Here is a 20,930-nt window from a genome sequence, read left to right as displayed (position 1 = left end):
AATTTAAGTTGTATATTCAGATACAAACATTCTTAGCACAGTACTGAACTGTTATTTTTTACTGATTAACTTACATGAAGCACAATCATCTGTGTTTGTGATGCAGTCACGTCCTTCATAACCTAGTGCACAAATGCAGTGGTAAGAGCCATTAGTGTTTCTGCAGGTTGCTCCATTGCGGCATGGTGAAGATAACACACACTCATCAACATCTTCATCACAAAGGCGACCAGTGTACCCCAGACCACATGAACAAGAGAAATCCATGAAGTTGCTAGATGGTGAACAACGTGCTCCATTCCGACACCTGCAACATGGATGTATATGTCTAGTAAGGAATTGAATATTAATTAAACTTATTTTACACCACAGACAAAAATAGACACGCAAATTCTATATGACAGTAATATTTCACCTTGTCGCTAAAAAGCCTACTAAAAAATACCGTACCTGTTGGGTGAACAGGGATCAAGTTTGTCCTGGCAATCTCTACCAGTATACGGAAGCTCACAGACACAGCTGTAGTCATTGACAAGATCTATACATGAACCACCATTATTGCAAGGGTTTATTGCACAGTCATCGATATTAGTTTCACAGTTGATTCCCGTGAAACCAGGTACACACTTGCAGGAGTACGCATTGAGTTTATCTGAGCATGTTCCACCATGCTGACAAGGATTTGATCCACATTCATCCAGATCCAGCTCACAGCGTTTTCCTGTAACAAAAATAGTTTGATCCATGATATACCTTTCTAGTCAAGTGATATAATTTTTTTTAAATACGAGTTCATACACAATAACTAAAGTATAATCTCAAGTACCTCCATAACCAGGTATGCAATGACATATGAACTGATTGACTCCATCTTCACACCTGCCTCCATTCATGCAGGGATTGCTAGCACATTCATCAACATCACTCAAACAACGTGCATCGTAATAGCCCCGAGGGCATTCGCAGCGGAATCCGTCGACTAAATCCATACAGCGACCCCCATTTGCACAAGGGTTGCTTGCACATTCATTTATATTGGTTTCACAATGCTGTCCAGCATAACCAGGAAGGCATTCACATGTGTATCTGCAAAATATTACAGGTCATTTACTTTGCAAACAATTCAATGATGATCACTAAAAGCTGAAAATTAAATGGTGAACCTCAAATAATCATACAAACACGAGTAAATAGTTATTAATATACATGCAAGAGATTGATAATTTCTTTAAATTTGGGTAATGATTTGAAAAACTTCCAAAAAACATACTACGGAACTGTCACTGGTTAATTTTTCCCCTTCAACACTTTTAAGCTTCTTTTTCTGAGGGGGAGGCTCAAAATGTGCAGCTACTAAGGAATATAATTCCATCCTGCTGCTGAATGACTCATGTATAATGTCACCTGCTTCAGGTGGTCATATCACTGAAATATATTTTACTAAAAAAGCTGACAGGTAGTCATTTATTGCAACAAATTCTTCTGTGCTGATCTAAATTATATGTTTATTTCCTAGAACAGTTATTTTTTGACTTCAAATGTAAACTTACTTGCTGATTCCATCAACACAATTTGCCCTGTTACGACAAGGATTGCTGAAGCACTCATTGACATTAATTTCACAGTTAGGACCAGACGTCCCAGGCTTGCAGCGACATTGGTAACCGGCAATTAGATCTTCACAGTGGCCTCCAAACTGACACGGATTGCTTTCACATTCATCTATTTGATTTTGGCACAAATAACCTGTATACCCTGGATGGCAGTTGCACGTGAAAGAGTTCTCACCGTCCACACATTCACCCCGGTGACAAGGAGAACTCTGGCAATCATTTATGTTTGTTTCACAATTTATTCCTGTAAAAGAATCACAGCTAATAAATACATGGTACGTGTGTCTGCCTAGGCCTGATTGTCCAAATTTGAACAAATAAAATTAATAACAATTACGCGGACACATTAGCACAGCTTTCCTCATCCATCTGATACTCATTATTTTAAGAGTAGGAACCAACATACCACAACTGAAACTTACCAGTGAATCCAGGTGGGCAATCACAAGTGTAGCCAGCTACAGAGTCTCTGCAGATTCCTCCATTGCGACAAGGATTACTGATACAGTCATCAATATTTGTCTGGCACCTATTTCCAGTGAAGCCAAAAGCACAAGCACAGCTAAACGTATTTATCAAATCATTGCAGATTCCTCCATTCAGGCAAGGGCTGGATTGACATTCATCTATGTCCGTTTCACACTGTGTTCCAGTGAAACCTGCAAATACAAATTGTGTTATCAGAAACAGAATTATGTTTAGGGCAATATCACACTAAAATCACGCCCTGCAAATTGAGATGAATCACAAAAGATGGTTATAGACAAAGAACTGAATATATCTAAAAATGCCTGAACACTAAACAAGTAATTAGACAGTTGCTTATAGCACTTCAGGTTACCAACTGCAAACGGGACTGATGCATCTGAATACTGCCATCACAAAAGAGTTATAGTAATAAGAATTATTGCTTAAGTATTCAAAAAAATGAATATAAAACAATGCATAACAACAACAACACTGATTCCTGTGTATTCTTTATTTCCTTGACAGACTATGTTTTTTACTTACAGTATCATGAAAGGAACTTTGAGCATATTTTTTTTTCAACTAAACATTATTCTAGTTGGTACCACCAATCAAAAAGCCATCATAGAACAAGTAATGTGCTCTCATATGAGGATATAAAGTTGCACTCTAATAACTACAATCAACAGACTTATCTGAATCTAATGCACAACCAATCATATTTCTAATCACTAAATAACCCAACTTTAGACACAGTTGTGTTTCAAAAATATCTCACATATTAACAGAAATAATACAGAGAGATGTTAAATTTAATTGTGAATATTCTTGGGAAATTACTGTGAAGCAACATGAAGTGAGAAATGTTTGCTCAGCTGCCACAACCACATAAATGCTGGTGCATGAATATGGAACCACATTTGGACAAATTGTAAATATTAAATTAATCTTGAGACACACAATGCATTTCAGCACTGTGAATCAACTTGTAATGCGTTATTCCAGATTTAACAAATATGGCTAACTATGGGCAACTATGATTTCTATTCTTTTTAGTGACCATTTCAAGGGAAAAAAAGAATTGTACAACCACACATCTGTACGCAGAATTTGATGGTCTGGCAGTGATGTGAAACACAGACCTTAATTCCCTTATGAGAGTGTGTCATACTCCTCAAAGTAATGGTTGATGAGCTCTGTTGTTCTTGCCCAGATGTGCAGAGCAAAAGAATTACAGAGATGAGACCTATTCAAGCAGAATGGAAGGTAATGTTCACAAGATACAACCATTTTCATTTATACACACAAAGTCAAATTATCTGGTCTTAACAAATTCACGAAAGAAGAGAAATCTGGCAAAGGTGCCCATACTACAGTTTGTGGAGGAGGGGCAACAAGACCAAATGGTATGGAGTATTTTTAATACTGTGAAAGATGAATGATGACTTCTAAGTATCCACGACTCAAGATTTTGAATGTTTGTGGGGATGAAGGGATCACATGTCCATCTAGACTTATGCACCTCCAAGCATTTTTGTTGGTGCCACAGTGTATACGCGGACAAGGAGAAAAAATTCCCGGATCTCCCGGTTAAAAATACATTTTCTTCTGGGTGAAAATACGCTTTTGCCATATTAAGTGACAGTATACTTTCCCTCGGAACTGTAAAACTTATCCTTTGATAGGATATGGTTTTATACAGCACCGTAAAATTTCCCGGCATGTTATGGAAAGATCTTTGATGTGCAGCAACATGTACGCTGCATATTATCGTATTACGAAAGTATAAATTCGAATTCCACCAACAGGATGCATATAATACTTGTCTCAAAGATTAAAAAGCTACAAGAAAAGCTAAACTTTCACTTATAATATTGATCTGTTTAGCACATGTTACACTTTAAGATACATCATCACACAAATATGCTAGCAAAATTTTTAATACCGACATAAATCTCTGATCTTCTGGACTCGAAATTCTTCTAAATGGCTCGTCAACAAAGAGTTGATTTTTAAAAGAGACCAAACACTTTGTGATTTTTCAACTTGCGTAAAAGGAAATTTGATTTGAAAATAACACTTTCCGAACAACAATTCACAATATTTTCCCGTGACCTGTTAGAAATAGATTCATTTCAGCAGTTGTCGGAAAGCGCCAGATAAGAGGAGTCACCGCACTTGAGCAGTTACGGTGATGTAGGAAGTCCGTATGTTCGTACGTGTAAAACATTAAAAGATCTTACATTATGTCATAAAAGAAACAAGACATTAGAATACTCCAAGAGCGTCAGAATTTTGTGAACCATACTAAAATGCACAATTCGCCTTACAGTGTACATTCGTATGTCCAGATTCTCAATGACGTAGGCCTCGACCAGATATGAAGCTTTTCAGTGTGGTTTTTGGGACGTAAATTTTCTTGGCGTACCAGTACTGTATTATCTCATGTTTGGTTCTTTATTATGGCATAATGCCATACGTGCTAGAATATGAAAATGAGCACTTGAAATGCAGCGAACAGTTGAAACTAGCCAATGGTGTGGAATAAATTGACTGCCTCAGCCAGAAAGCTTAATAAAAGCCAAATTTATTTATCAAACCGACAAAAATAACTTCATTGTTCTGCAAGGCGATTAATGCTTGACTATCAGAAAGATGGAAATAAAATAAAATAAAATCTGAAACTAGTAACATAGTTTACCCTTCGGTAATTATGTGAATGTATTTTAATTCACTTGATAGCTCCCAGCCACAGAAATCCATCTTGTTTTCATTTGACGTGAGAGCAGTAAACGAAGAGGAAACAAAAAAAAATCACTAAATGTAAAAACGGGTCACGTGGAGACTAACCACCCCCCCCCCCCCCCAACTATAACTCAGACTGCTCTGCACATCAGAACGTCAATAAAAATAAAATAAAAAAAAAAACTTTTCAAAAATAAGTTTATTTTGTAGCGCACATCTTTCTGAAGAGTTCGATACATAAAACACATATCTTCGAAGGAATGTAAGACATATAATTTGGTCTTTAGTGTGCAGTGATGAGATGCCAAGCATCTTCAAACAACATTGTTGTACCGCACGTCACTGTATTTCGCTCTGTGGAACTCAAACGTGTATATTTTGTAAGGGATGCCATCGAACTATTTCAGGACAGTGGAAATTAAAATGTCCTGTGTAGCCCTTCTCCTGCTCCCAGTCGGCTGGTTTGACATCCTGCCCTCTTTTTCTTTTCTTTCTTTCTTTTTTTTTTTTTAAACAAAAAAACACCTCGCAATTGATACTGGATAGGATTATTTGTAACCAGGAGAACAAGAACTCTTCAGAAAAACTGGACTCTTTATTGCCTATTAGCTAATAACTTGCTCTTCTGTGTGACATAAAACTAAATATAGGACACCTAAAACCAGTAAAGACAAGAGACAGGCAAGACAGTACACATTTCTTCAATCCTTAGGTCCTAGCGATTTTTCTCTCTAATCTTGCTACAGCTTTACATGGCGTGCTTTCCTCTCTGCGAAAGGACTATTACCTTATCAAAGTTCGTCAAACATTTTGCTACATGAAAAATGTCGTCGTGTAATACTGAAAAAGCTGTTATTACAAATAGTACCCAACACTGGTGTGCTTTCTCGATCTGATTACGTCTATTTTGTCACTGTGTGCTGGAGAAAACAAAATAGGCCTTTCTAATATTTCAGCAATTGTAACACACACCAAATAAGCCAGACTGTTTTGGCAATAATGATCATTTTTATAATACGTCAGAATATAATTCACGAAGTACCGATACAAAATACCTATTTGGCCCACTACAAGCAAAAAGCTTTATGTTAGGAAACAGTTTCACATTTCATTCATATGCTCCAGTTTCTCATGCACGAAACCGAAAAGTAGTAGAACAAAATATTTGTATGAATTTGGAATCGTCATATTCTTCCATAATTTGTGTGATGTACCCGTTTCTTCTCCTTCCTCGTTCTAACAAGCTGTCTTGTCATCACTAATTCTGTAACTATTCCCACCACTGTGAAAACTCATTCTCCGGTTAACTTCACTAACCCTGCCACAATCACCGGTTTAGCTATCCAGCGAGTATTCTCCGGTTAGGCGTTATTACGTGTTCGTCCAATGCGTTTTCCGCGATACTCCTAGAATGGAACTTAAGCGGATGTGAGCCGGGGACTACAACTGGCCCTGCCTCATGTAGCGATCTTGCCAAAAAATTTGTCAGGATTTCACTTTCTTGGATACACCGAGAAGATAATACATAATCTTTCTTATCTGTTATTCCTGTTAGTCATTTATTTCCACTCTGGTAGTCTGAATCTATGGATTTCGCTAGTAATTATAACAACGCTGAACATTCGCAAACCGAATCAACCACAGAAACAAGCAGCACTTGGCATTCACCGGTTCGGCTTTATTCCACTCTATAGCCCCGTCCCGTTTTGTCTGCAGGAAAGTTTATTTCTAGGATTCGCCTGGCAGAGACATCACGCATTCAAAAATCAACTTAGAATGTGTTCAAAAACCAGCAGGAGTGCGTTTCAAAATCATTTGAATAATCAATAGACCGACGTGCGCTGGATGCTAGGTGCTTTGTGAAAGAAGGGTCCCCCCACCCCCCTCCACCAAAAAAATGAATTTGCCCAATACCCCCGAAACTGCCGGCCGGTTCAGATACCCCGGTTTGCTGCACTCCCCACTACATCCGGGCCTGCTGCACACGCGTGAATCTGGCAACTTGGGCGCACCAGCAAAATTTTTCCAGGTACCCCATGTGGCTGGTTGCTGCTACTGCTGCTTACCCAGCCAACAGCCACATTTCTGTAGCAAGAAGCAGGAGAAGGTACTACTAATATGCGACACAACTGCGTATGTGCATGAGCCCATTCGTACCTGATTAAATGAGTCTAATGTAAACGGTTGTGACGTCACGCTCATCGAAGGCAATTTGTTGTTATGAAGCATTGCACAGTCTTCCAAAAGCCTTTGACACATTTTGCTGTTGGCAGACGCTTGTACGAGCACTGTGTTATTTTATATGGCTCATTTCCTTTACAATTTAAGTTTTATTTTCGTTTTTTTCTCTCGTTCATGTTTTAATGCTGCAGTATTATTCAACAGCAGCGGGATACAGTAGTATCCTTTGTTAGAGTAACGATTCTCTCCAGTCAAAATTACAAAAATTTAACTGGAAACCAAAACAACGAAAAATTCCGGGATTCTTCCCGGTTTTCTCCCGGATGAAAAACAGCTTTCAGGGGTGAAGGTGGCTGCGCAATTTGATGCAAGACATCTGAATGGAACCAAAGATCTACAATTTGGATCCCTCGTGCTGCTGGGATTTTAATTTCTTTTAAAATTCGATGTCACCTCCACTAAAACATCAGTAGTGGTAAAAGCACCACACAGGCCGACTTTGAGTCATCGCCACCTTTCAGCCATCAAAGGATGATTTAATTGAAATTGAAATTTGCATGCCTGCATGTGAACAATTTCTTCTGGATGGATTGCTCTGAAACGCCCAATACAATAGCACGGTGAATGCAAAAGAGGAGGGGGGGAAACAGTGTGTGCAAAGCTTACTGAAACAATCAGTTATTATAAACTTTAATGATCTCAATCGCAATATAATGTAAAAAGAACTTAGTGATAACTGATTTTGATTGACTAGCAACCATCTTCCCTCTAGTGAAAATTTTACTTTCTTTATTTTTGCAAAGTTATGATCTGTCCGTTCGTTCATTGACGTCTCCGTTCACTGTAATAAATTTAGTGGCTGTGTTTTGCGACCGCACCGCAAAACCGTGCGATTAGTAGACGAAAGGACGTGCCTCTCCAATAGGAACCGAAAACATTTGATCGCAAGGTCATAGGTCAACCGATTCCTCCACAGGAAAACACGTCTGATATACTCTATACGACACTGGTGTCGGCATGTGCGTCACATGACAGGAATATGTTGTCGACCCACCTAACTTGTACACTTGGCGAATGGAGAAAAAGATTCTTCTACCTTGCCCGATTTAGGTTTTCTTGTGGATATGATAATCACTCCAAAAAAGCGAGGAAAACATAAGAGTTTGTCACATAAACTGCATCAAATGAATGCAACAGTTTCAGAGTCGCACACTTTTCCCTGTGCTCTGTCAAAACATATGTTTTTTACGTTTTCAAATGTTTCCGTGGGTAGACCATCAAATTCTGTATATGTCCAAGCAAATCTGAACATGTCCTGGAATTTTGGAGAGCGAAGTTGATTATGTGTGAGTGGCTGAACTTTGATAATTATCTGAAAATAAAAAAATTAAAATTTTCACCCGAGGGAAGAATTGAACCAAGGACCTGTCGTTCCACGGCTGCTCACGCTAACCACGGGACCACGGGACCACGGCGCTCGTGAGCTAACATTCTCCTCGATGTTGCCTACCTTGCGCATGGACTACTCAGTTTGTATATTTTGCTTATGTTTTTCATAGTTCCACACAACTTCTTCCTGTTTTCTCGATTGATCTGTGTTCAGTTTTTCAAGGCCTATCCCTGTGCCAACTTATAACTAAATCTGAGGGGGTTGCGATGGGGAGGTTCCCTTGTTAGAAAAGCCTCATCCATTACAGTGAAGTTGAAATACTTTGCTGATGTCAGCTAAGCTGCATCAGCGTTTCTAGTAACACCCTCAACTGTTTATATTTCACAGTTACGTTGTCGTTCTCGTGTACGCGTATTCTGGAGAGCTGGGAATGCGTGCGAGCACAGCTTTAGTACGCTTTGTTGGGTGTTTTAATTCAACCTAATGATACATTTTAATGGCATAATGAAGCACGTTTTGGAATATTAGTTAATTGCGAATAAATTTCCTTTAATCGACACGGATTTTAGAACTTTCCCACAACCGAGGAAAAGAAAGCGTGAAAAATGCCACACTTCTGGACCCCAGCTATATGTTATCAAAAAGACGGCGGAGGTAGATTGGCAACACTGACTCGTAGTACAGGGCCCCTACACCTGCTGCCACCGCCAATCGACGAATCGTGAAACTGAGGCTCTTGCAGTGTGGGACGGTGACTGCAGCTGCTACATTCGGACGACAACATACACAAATAACAGGATAAACAATTATATAACAACTTCTGGTATGTCTCTTCCCGCTTTTCGAAATACATAAAAAATTCGTTACTGAGTAAGCAGAGAACGGGCGCTAGGACGAGAAGGCAGCCGCGGTGAGAGCGGTGGGAACGTGCGCTGGGTGGGGTTGCCTGACCGCCGCGGCTCAGGTCACGGCTGCCCACGCGCCTCTCACCCGCGCAGACGCCGCCCGTACAACACACACCCAACACTTCACTCCCATTATCGTCTCTTCTGCATTTTATTTCAGCTCAGTCTAGCTGCATATCGAAGCCTAGCACGGAATCGACGCGTTAGGGGCTCGGGGTTCTGTCTTTGAGGCGAGGGGGCTAGGGATAGAAACAACCGGTCGGTTAAAACCGATACCGGTATTTTTCAGTATTTGTTTTGTCTCGGTTATAACCGGTGTTTTTTAGTTCTTACTAATAACCAAGAAAAAACCTGAATATCAGTCAGTCATCACAGCAATGCTAAAATTTTCTGTTTTTAAATTATGCCTTTTTTTTAAAGAAAGAGTAATTTTTTTCGAAAAATCTGCATTGGTTGAAATATTGGATTATCAATGAAAATGGGAGAAGCGAGTAACAAACGCGTGCCATAAAAACTGGCACAGCATTCCTGAGACAATAATGTCCCTGTAGCCGTGTTTCGTGGCTTAAGGTGCAGTGTGCCAGACTTGCATCCTCCTTGTATAACGGTAGTTTCTCGCTGTCGTCGCCGGTCATCTGTTGCATTGCACAGTGGCACCAACACTAACCTGGAAATACTTTTACAAAGTGATGTTGCAGTGAAGTACAATACTCCATTTGCCTTAAAAGATTAAGGATTGGCCTACCATTTCTATGAAATAATAAAAGAGGGCAGAAATTACGCTAACACTAATAAATAGAAAACGCAAAAACAATTCATTCATAGTATACGATAAAAATACAAAATAGCTGATTTGCTGCCTGCTTCTACATCACACGCCTTTATCTGCCTGTAGCCCTCGAAAACGGACAAATTAAATCGAAAGACAGGAGTTCTTCAGTCGTAGTATTCACCCTTTAGCACCGACTATTCGTAATACCCGAATAGTGGTATGGTCCCCGATTCCAACATGATTTTTGAGCAGAGTTTCAAAAAATTATAATCACAAGCAAAATACTGATGATATTTTCCAGCAGTCAACTACCTGTCACTTTTAGAGAACAGCAGCTAACGATGGACGGACTAAGTTTTCTTTTATTTGCCAATTTAATTTAGTATTTTCATTCTATGTATCTTGAAACTTAGTGAGTCGAAATTTTTCAATCTCTGTTCGATTCTACGATAATTACAGGAGATAATAGGGGTAAAATAACGCAAATCGGTTGTTTCAAAAACCTGTATTTTTTAGCGGTTTTCACAGGCAGATTAAATTTGCGTGGAAAAAGGCACTTATAAACGAATCCGATTATTTCACCGATAACCTTCATCCGTAGTGTGTACTGGGCGCGCCAGATAATTTCTAGGCTCGGCACGTAGACTGCGTCGATGTCAATTAAATTCTGTTTTCATTATATTGGTAAATAATTCACAGTACCTACAGTGATATGTGAAATAGTTGTGTTATACGGTTTTTTACAGATGACGGGTGTTTTTCGTTCCGCTCCAGACCAGTTGTACGAACTGTTCTCGGGGAAGACGCCGGATGTTGTCGTGAAACCCCAGACGCGACGAACACACTGCCGTGTACGACTAAAGCCTCCTGCATATACCAGGTTAAGTACGAAACACAAAGGCGTGAAGGCGCCAAGTTCGGTGGCCAGCGGTAGCGGGAAGAACAGCTACGTCACCTCTCGGGCAATGAACGATTGACTTGTGCGCAAACGCTCCCAGTCCTACTGTTCGCTCCCGCCCTCCGTCGGAAGCTGCATGCGCAACGCGTCCGCGCTGCCGTTCATTCGCCACCCAAGCGGCATCACTTGCATGACCTATTTTTGTGGTCGCTGTGACTTTACTATTCCCAAAGTTGTGCTAACAAGGGGATCGTACGAGCTTCCCCTTTACCGATTTGCTTCGTATTGACAGAGGGTGTTAGAGCGCGGCTAGGATTCCAACATATGTAAACAGGAAGATGTAACTTTCAACCGTTTTCGAGAAGATCGACTTTGAAAATTTTAGGCGTGTTTTTTATACACTTTTTATGGACGTGAATATTCAAAAGCAGTCCGGCCGACCGAGTAAAAGCGTTTTCCATATGCGCGAGGTCTCCAGTTCGAATATCGCTGCTGGTATTTCTATTTCATTCCCACGTAACTCTATTAACATATTTATTACGACTGTACAGATTATCAATATTTAATGATTCATTTATTATTTACATTATATTTATCCTAAAAAAGAGAAAAACTTTTTTCGTAAGGAGATTGAAAATAAAAGAAGGTACATGAAAACTTTCAATCAAATCAGTAACCGCCCGATGTGGCCGAGCGGTTCTAGGCGCTTAAGTCTGGAACCGCGCGACCACTACGGTCGCAGGTTCGAATCCTGCCTTGGGCATGGATGTGTGCGATGTCCTTAGGTTAGTTAGGTTTACTAGGGGACTCTCGACCTCAGATGTTAAGTCCCATAGTGCTCAGAGCCATTTGAACCATTAAATTAGTATAGGCATTTCATTAATATTATTGTATTTACTTTTGTGACAAGTATGATATGTAACCCACGGAGCGCTGCACGAACGAGTTGAATACTCAACGAACTGTAGATGAAGCCCGACCAACAGCCATTACATGCATTGATCAAAAATGATAGTGCACTGAGAATGGCCGGTTTCTAGCTGAAATCTAGATCTGCCAATAAAATTTAAAAAGAACGACTGATAGCTGAAATCTATTATTTACAAGATCTACAGGTTCTTCTTCCAACTTCTCGCCAATGAACGACAGCGATTTCTGCAAAGACATTCGTGTGAAAAGTGAGAGCAAAGCAAAAATCATATCTGATAGTGCAAGTCGCAAGTTGTTTAACCGACGAACAACATTTTCCGAGTTGTCGATGTGCTGCTCACATTTTCCTGCCAAAGGGCCCCAATTACGCTGCCAGATGTTTTGAAAATCTGTATGTTGACGCCCCAGCATCTCTCACAACCTGCCGAAGTCGCGTGCTACGCTTACGAATTGTTGGCAACCCGTACAGCCAGGGAAGAATTGTATATCCTTTATGAAACAAAGTGGCAGTTTCCACTTTTGCTGTGTTAATTTCATTTGTTTACAGTTAGTTGCAGCCTGCTAGACCGATTTAAAGTGGTTTTGTGGTTCTGCGACCCATCCTAAAATATTGTTCGTGTGTGAGGCACACGTACCAAAAAAAAACAAACAGGAGATATTTAACGTATACAAAGGACAGTACGAACGGTCACAGGTTTGTCTGACCCGTGTACAGTGTCACAGACATGCTGAAGAAGCTCAAATAACAGACGATTGAAGACAGACTCGAACTGTCCACAGGAAGTTCAACAATGTGCTTTACGCGAGGAATCTAGCAACACACTACAACCCTCTACGTATCGCTCCCAAAGGGATTGCGAAGGAGAGATTAAAACTAACTACAGCTCTTAGCACTATGGGACTCAACTTCTGAGGTCATCAGTCCCCTAGAACTTAGAACTACTTAAACCTAACCAACCTAAGGACATCACGCACATCCATGCCCGAGGCAGGATTCGAACCTGCGACCGTAGCGGTCTCGCGGCTCCAGACTGTAGCGCCTAGAACCGCAAGGCCACTCCGGCCGGCCAACACAAGCTCCTTGTAAACAATAGCCAGTAGTTATCTGAAGATGGCCTAATACGCCGAAAACTAGTTCATACAAATAAAAATCAGTAGAACAAGAAACCGCGTAAGTGTTATTCAACCGTCAATGTGGAAATGTTGTATCAAGAAGCGACGGAAGAATCCATAAATAAAACAAACGTTATTCACATTCTAAATCTTTATTCTTCGTGTCTAGATATTTATTTGTCAACACCATCCCGCTGGCGACGAACACACTTCTCCCAAGGAGAGACTGGTCACTTCTTTGACGTAGCAACAACGTCGTCTCTGCTTGCACGCTTCAAGCGAAGTCCTCGAGGGCATTCTTTAAAGTTTGCAAAGAGATCGAAAACGGATGGGGGCAAGTCGGGCAGTGTATGGAGGACGATGGACCCAGGCTACTGTGGCATGGCGCATGTGGGGTCGGGCACTGTCATGCTCCAGGTGTCGCCCACCTCGATTACAGCATGCCGATTCTCTCGCACCGACCGTCATGTTACACGTTACAGTTCGGAGTCATCTAGCGGCCGAGGGAAGCAAACATGTACGCACGAAGAATGAGGATGTAGCATATTAATAATATTTTATTTAAAAAGCTTTAAGAGTTTTCAAATGGTTCAAATGGCTCTGAGCACTATGGGACTTAACTGCTGTGGTCATCAGTCCCCTAGAACTTAGAACTAGTTAAACCTAACTAACCTAAGGACATCACAAACATCCATGCCCGAGGCAGGATTCGAACCTGCGACCGTAGCGGTCTTGCGGTTCCAGACTGCAGCGCCTTTAACCGCACGGCCACTTCGGCCGGCTTTAAGAGTTTTCACATAAAAAATTCCGAGTTATTTCCGGTACTTTACCGTACGCCCTCGTAATATAGGTTATATTCTTCCTTCACCGCTGATTATTCTACATACGTTGTATTCACATCATACTCCACTATCATGTCGGGATTTATTAAGAGTTTTGATTTCTACGTGTGCAACTTTCGTTAGCTTCCCTCGTCTCCCCATACACGTAAATAAGCATCAACTGAACTAGCGTGCAGCGTTCGGGCGTCTGTACTCTTTACTGGGTACATTCCAACCCTCTAACAACCGCCGGCTCAATATTTCAGTTTACGCAAAAGACATTGTTTCTCGAACACTGTGACCACTTCTAGTGCCAATACAATATTTATTATTCGTCAGGAGCACTAGCACAGATTCTGGTGACGTGTTTAAGGGGTGAGACGTTCTTTCGACGCACAATATTTCCGAAACTTGTTTCCGAGGTACATACAATCTACAGTTACTTCGGTTCGTCTAAATTTAAAGTAAATAGCAAAGCCACGATGGGACTAGGTCACTGCCAAACTCTAGTTCGTGCGCCATTTACAATAATCTCATTGGCGACGGAATGTAAGACTCACACGAGCCGTAATTCGTCCACATCCAATGTACACGACGTTTCACTCCTCCTCTACGCGCAGAACAATCGATTGCCCGTTCAGACAACTTCCGTACATCGTAATTGACAACACTTATACATTGCCCGAGCTCTTCTCACTGGGTGAGGACTGGCTCCAGAATCCACCTAGTTACTATTTCTGTCTACATTTGGCGAAGTCTGTAAAAGCTCGGAACGCTTAATTTAAAGATGAAGAAAAGAAAGAACGAAAAAAGAGCAAGTGTGAGAGCAGTATTGTGTGTATGGCATCTGACGTAAGCAGTGAGGGGCTCCGGACAAAGAAGTGCTCCTTAGCTGCAGCCCACTAACCCATTTGGTGTCATTACACAGTCCGCCGCGTGACCGGTGGGAACCTCGTCACGGCTTTTTAGTGAGTGTCAACGGTAAGGTCACGACAGGCATAGGCTCGTGCCCAGTGCCGTCCGCACGACGAATCGCCGCGGCCAGAATCTGAGGGCAACTTAAATCACAGTGACAATTGCAGCAACACAATCTTACGGTTCTGGTTTGTAATCGATCGCACACACCCACTCGGACGCGTAAAATAATGGCCATTCTCATTATAAAGGTACGCAGCCTTTTTAGGAGCTGCACTCCATCAATCACAGTGTGCTAATTAGCGCGTCACGAGCATTAACACACAATACGTATGTTGCGGCGCCGTGAGCCACTGATCACCGGCCAGACACTTCCGTAACTCTCTGCGCAGCCGCGCGCCACAAGCTAGTCCGCGGTGTCAATGTATTACTCGCCCTTCTGCACGGTTTGCACGCGAATATGCCCACAGACAAAACTTGTATACTTATTCTATAATGGTGACGATACGCAATTCCTTCCCGCTTTATTTCAGTAGTTCTGGAACCGGCATAACAAAGAATTATCACGATACTGACGTGGAAGCTGTGTTCACATGGTTACATTTCGTGTCGATACGCACCTTTTTCTTAGACCGTAAAGCGGAGTGGAGTGGCGTACAGAATTAACCTACCGCACCCTGTTTCTTCTGGACTGGGGCGATTGTACGAATACATTCGTACACAGTAAGCTATAATTTATCTATTGGATGTTCCGTTAGAGAGCTGACCCTTCGTGTTTCTTCAACACGACGTGGTGCCTACATATACCGCGCACTCATTGTTCATTTACTTTTAAACCACGTATTCCGAGACGAATGGCTCGGACAACACCTTCCAATTAGCTAGCTCGGATGCTTACTCGCTGTCTACACCATCTTATCTTGAGCACCTTTAGATGAGTTTCTGTGGGAGACGTCATTTCTGGGCAGGAATCGCCAGAGCAGTATAAATCAACTAGAAGAACCCTTATCCGTGGAATTCAGAAAAGTTTCTATGGAAGCGGGTTAATTTATTGCGCAGACAGTTAGTAACAGGAGTGGACAAATTTATCAAAAGGGTAGCAGTGATAGCACTACAATAATTTACGTTTCCTAGCAACACCCAAACGCATCGAATTTCTTTAATAAATGCGTCATCGAAACATGATAACCGACACTAAGGGTCAGCCTATAAATCTAAAAATTAATTTAATCGATAGTTCTGAAAGCCAGACAATTTCCAATAGTTTGATATGTTACCACTTCTGATGACAGACCTGCAGTGGTTCTTCAGAAATATAAAGAACCCGTGATCTTCACGGAAGTTATCCAGTGCTGGTTCATTATCGCAATCACGTTGGTATCAGTGTGTCTTGTTGGTTAACTATACGTGTACACCGACTCATAGGGCTCACTCTTGACAATGAAGTACCGTGGTCGTTATTCATCTACGTTCTCGAGCCCGAGTATTGTGGAAGGCCTGTGACACATTCGGAATAGTCTTGCATGGCACGATTAACACCCATATGCTTGTGGGTCGAACCTAGCAACAGACTTTTCGAGTTTTTCACAAGTTATGACATGATCCCTGAACAGAGATGTCTACAAAACATACTCTGAGTACGTCCTCCCAAGAAGTGCCGCTATAGTTTCAAAACGACGGGGCAGCGTTCAGCTAGCAGGCTACATCGACGACATACAGGTTACACAACGATGCAATCACGGCAGTGATCGTGACTGATGTACAACGAAGACTTGAAGAAAATGAATCGCAGCACGGAAGCAGAGCTCCGACGAGGGTTCCTGAGTGGTCCTCGGATAGCTCAGATGATAGAGCACTTGTCCGACAAGATCAAAGGTCCCAAGTTCGAGTTCCGGTCCACTACAGTTCTCATCTTCCAGCAAGTTTCAAATCAGCGCACACTACGCTGCAGAGTGAAAATTCATTCTGGGTGAAAATAAAGCCTCTGGACCGATGCCCGTGAAACATTTTCTTCTTCCCTGTGCGAAGAATCTGTTCTGGAAGTTTGACTTACCTTTTTGTTACACGTTGTACACCGTCTTACCTGCATGCAGGATCACTGTGGCTGTTGCATTAGCTTGTAGAAAATGGTACAGGGTTATCTCAGGAGGAAATGAAGACAGTAATGTATTTCAAGAGAAGGGACTTAGCAGGAAACATACACGACTTGTTCGTGGCCAAACATGGTTAATCCAATTCTAACCACTCCTATTCGCTATATGGTCATTCAGCTATACGGTAAAGTGTAAACAGATGAAGGGAAAAAAATTAATGCAACATTGTGGAGCTGCACTTCCGATGAGGCTGATCAGCATAAGAATGGTTACATCCTCTTAAGTGCTCTAGGGATTACTCCAGCGCCGTTAAGAACATGAAGTCTTCAATAGAAATCGAACTGTAGCGTGTATTAGTGTTTCACAGGGCAGCTGCGACTGTTTCAGACTCTGATGAAATATGCTTCCGGCGATGGAAGTATTTAAACGTGTAATACAAGACTAGTTATTACATGTATACACTACAGACACGATTATGTCGCCAACGATTACTCTGCTAACACTACTACACTGTGACACATCGAATATGGGGAATGTTTACTGTACTTGAAGGCCACGAAAAATTGGTTACGTGAGTTACACTTGGCAATAAAAAAATTATCAATGGCGAGTATAATGGGAGAAATGAGAGTTAGGGATACGATACCTCACAAACTCTTGTGAAGCAAACAGTTTGAGGAGCTCCAAATTGTTAGCAAGCATTATGACAGCATATAATTATTTTTACTACGAAAATAGAACTATCATCGATCCCGAGACTTAATATGCCGACACACCAGTACGAAATTGCTCGATAACATGCCCTTGGAGATGATGGGTTCTCTATACAAAAGTACCCGTCTATACCTTGCCGAACAACGTGTAAAAGTGTGTCGGTATGGTTTATATCAATCCAAGGATTCCAGTTTCAGCATAAAATCTACATACTAAATTATGTGAGTACTGTGAGAACAAAGAAGAGAAGTGGAGTGTGTTACCAGGCATGCAGACGCAGCGGAAGGTGCCCGGGTCGTCGAGGCAGGAGCCGTCGTTCTTGCAGGGGTGAGACTCGCACTCGTTCACGTTGGTCTCGCAGCGCGGGCCCGTGAAGCCCTGCGTGCAGTTGCACGCGAACGAGCCCGGCGTGTTCACGCACAGCCCATCGTGCTCGCACGGAGACCCTGGACAACAGCAACAACACACAACGCTGTCATACAGCAGCTCGCACGTACAAGACAGAGAACTGGGGTGCATTTTTGTGAAGGCCGTCTCCATTCCTCCATTGTTGCTACACACACACACACACACACACACACACACACACACACACACACACACACAGAGAGAGAGAGAGAGAGAGAGAGAGAGAGAGAGAGAGAGAGAGAGAGAGACAAAAAAAACGGTTCAAATGGCTCTGAGCACTATGGGACTTAACTGCTGTGGTCACCAGTCCCCTAGAACTTAGAACTACTTAAACCTAACTAACCTAAGGACATCACACACATCTATGCCTGAGGCAGGATTCGAACCCGCGACCGCAGCGGTCGCGCGGGTCCGGACTGTAGTGCCTAGAACCGCTCGGCCACTCCGGCCGGCCATACACAGACAACTGCAGCTATTCCCTAAATAGCGACGTAGTAATAACTGTTCGTTCCGATTTCACTAGCTCCAATTATTTCAACGAGTACATGAGCAATAAAGTACGTCAGCCAAATCAATAGTGAGAAACCGTGCTAAATAGCTAGATTACACATATGCGAAAAAAGAAACTTGCAGCATAATTTAAAAGTTGAACTGTGGTGAGAATACAGCAACTCTACGTAAGACAAGCGGGCAGAGCGCCCGTAAGTAGCCACTGAAAACAAACACGGAGCTTAAGATTGTGTGCTCCGTTGGGCGTTGCCCTGTTGGCAGCGGCTTGCCTTCGCCGTCCCCCCGCTATAGAACCGTCTCAACCGAGCCAGCGACTTATGAGAGGCGAAGCTTTAGTGTATAGTGGAACCCGAACTACTGTGCGACTCGGTATTTTCCATCGGTCCGATGCTGAAGGTGAAGGTTAGGTTGAGTGCCCAGAAAAATTCTTCGACCAACACAATTCGAACTTCTCTGATTATTAGCGCGCCGCTCGATCACTGGAGCTCCTAAAATCACAGGGCCTATAGAACCAACAGCTGGGAATCCCGCATAAAAGCCTTTCGACCGATTCAAAGGTTTGGACGCACACTTACATATCTGGCACATTCTTACGAGTGACAAAAGGTAAGTGTTAAGAACTATCGATTACAGGTTGCAGATGCGTGCGACGACGTGTAGTTTTCCTTATCAATGCTTGTGAAGAAACTGGTAGGAAACGAAGCAGACGTTTTCTATTTCTTGCAAAGTGCAACAATGAGGGCTCGCTTACTGGAAGGATCATCAATTATAACATCCTTCGTCAAATATTAAGAAGACGTTTGACATTTAACCGACAATTCTTGCGCACTATCTGGCGATAGTCATCCACATGCGGTATGAAATTCTGGTCACTACCAAGCTACCGATAGGATAAAGGGTGAAACGCTTCTGCAGTCTAGAGATATCAAAAATGAAAGCGGATTAAACACACAAATTCAGAAATGACACGCATCTTCCACACAAAAGCCGAGGTCCAAACGGTTTAGAGAGAGAAGTTGAGACGATCATTTCTGCTACAAACACTACACTTACAGCGCGTAGTCCTTCAGCGTGAACTGAAAAATACAATGCTAAACAAGAAATCTTTTTACTGAGCTATTCATTCTAAAATGATAGATGGAATTAATATAAATAAGTGCTTTTATTTTTCAGTCTTACTGTTAGTGAATAAATACTCTCGTTTCTTCTGCACACTCTTGGGCCTATGTTTATTCAGCAGCTTCATACGTTTGACGCTTTAAAACAATCGCCTATAGAAAGAGAGCGAAATGACAACATAAATCGTTCTTATATCTCTTTTGAGAGCCAAAGATATTATTTGGAACTGCAAAGAATTACCCGAGAATAGGTAACTGCATCTATTCTAAAAGGCTTTGTGTAGACTCTTTCAGAGGGTTTGTAACAAATAAACATTACGAGCTCCTTCAGTTTTAAATTTCATCTGGACGAAGTTTGGAACCACTTACAGAAAAAAAGAAGTTCGGTATGTACCTGCTCAAATTTTCAGTTTCCGTGTCCGGATTCAAGCCTCGTTATTTTTAACAGCAGTACGTGGTCACATTATCTAAATCAGTCTCCAGTCTCAAAGCGTAAATTTCACTAAAAATAAGGAACGAAAGTGAAACTTGACTCCCCCATCCGTATGCAACGACACTGGAGGGGCAGGTTGCAATGTAGCGCTGTGGCTGCTTCTTGCAGTGTGCTGCCGGAGGCTGTTAACTGCTTCCCGAGATAACGACCTGCCATTGATAGCACCCGCACAAGCATCCGAGTCCGGTTGCGTGGGCTCCCACACCTCTCACCAACACTTCCCTCTGCAACAATTATAGAGTTGCCAGCCTTTCTGTACGCCACGGAAGTGTAAAACACGTAGATTTTTAATTTATTTATCGTGTCGTTTTACAAGTACACAAAAGTGTCTACAGTCAAATGGCAATGTCCGAATGTGACAACCAGTCGAGAGCACTTTGAGTAACTTGATGTAAGGTCCCCAGATCAGCGCCAAATGCACTCCTTAACAACGACCTATTGTTTGCTCCTCCGCTCAGCATTTGGCCAGTCCTAATGCAGCTCAGCCTCTACCAGATATGGCGTGGTACTTCCAATTCCTCGACCTTCTTTCTCGAATCTCGAATAATGTGTGCGTTGTTGGGTGGATGTTCGTTCCAGTGCTGTCACCATTTGGAGATCGCATCAAAAGAACCGATATTGTCTAAATCAACCTCGAATTGTTTGAGTGATTTCAGACGGGTTGGTGGTGTATCCTGTAGGGCATCATACAAGCGAGAGTTGTGACGAGAAATAATCTGTTTTCCCCACACAGGAGCGCAATATACAAGAGCGAGTGCAACACAGCGTAGAGCACTGGCGTCCGCACACCAGCCTCTATGATAAACGGAGCGCTCTCTGCTGTCCAAATCAACGACCGGCTTG

At 42.1% G+C, this 20,930-nt stretch overlaps 1 protein-coding gene across 1 annotated transcript in view; it reads right to left on the bottom strand.

Annotated features, from left to right (window-relative positions):
* LOC124555824 (neurogenic locus Notch protein) overlaps positions 1-20,930 on the bottom strand; it is a 166,616-nt gene that overhangs the window by 10,733 nt on the left and 134,953 nt on the right. Inside the window, exons 8-13 of the mRNA XM_047129891.1 lie at positions 17,822-18,004; positions 2,036-2,272; positions 1,551-1,857; positions 827-1,086; positions 451-721; positions 75-307 (exon numbers count right to left, since the gene is read on the bottom strand). Coding sequence (XP_046985847.1) covers positions 75-307; positions 451-721; positions 827-1,086; positions 1,551-1,857; positions 2,036-2,272; positions 17,822-18,004 — 1,491 coding nt within the window. The remainder of the gene's footprint in view (positions 1-74; positions 308-450; positions 722-826; positions 1,087-1,550; positions 1,858-2,035; positions 2,273-17,821; positions 18,005-20,930) is intronic.

This window comes from Schistocerca americana, chromosome X (assembly GCF_021461395.2).
Source record: "Schistocerca americana isolate TAMUIC-IGC-003095 chromosome X, iqSchAmer2.1, whole genome shotgun sequence".
Lineage (NCBI taxonomy): Eukaryota > Metazoa > Arthropoda > Insecta > Orthoptera > Acrididae > Schistocerca > Schistocerca americana.
This window is presented reverse-complemented; position numbering and strand designations above follow the sequence as displayed.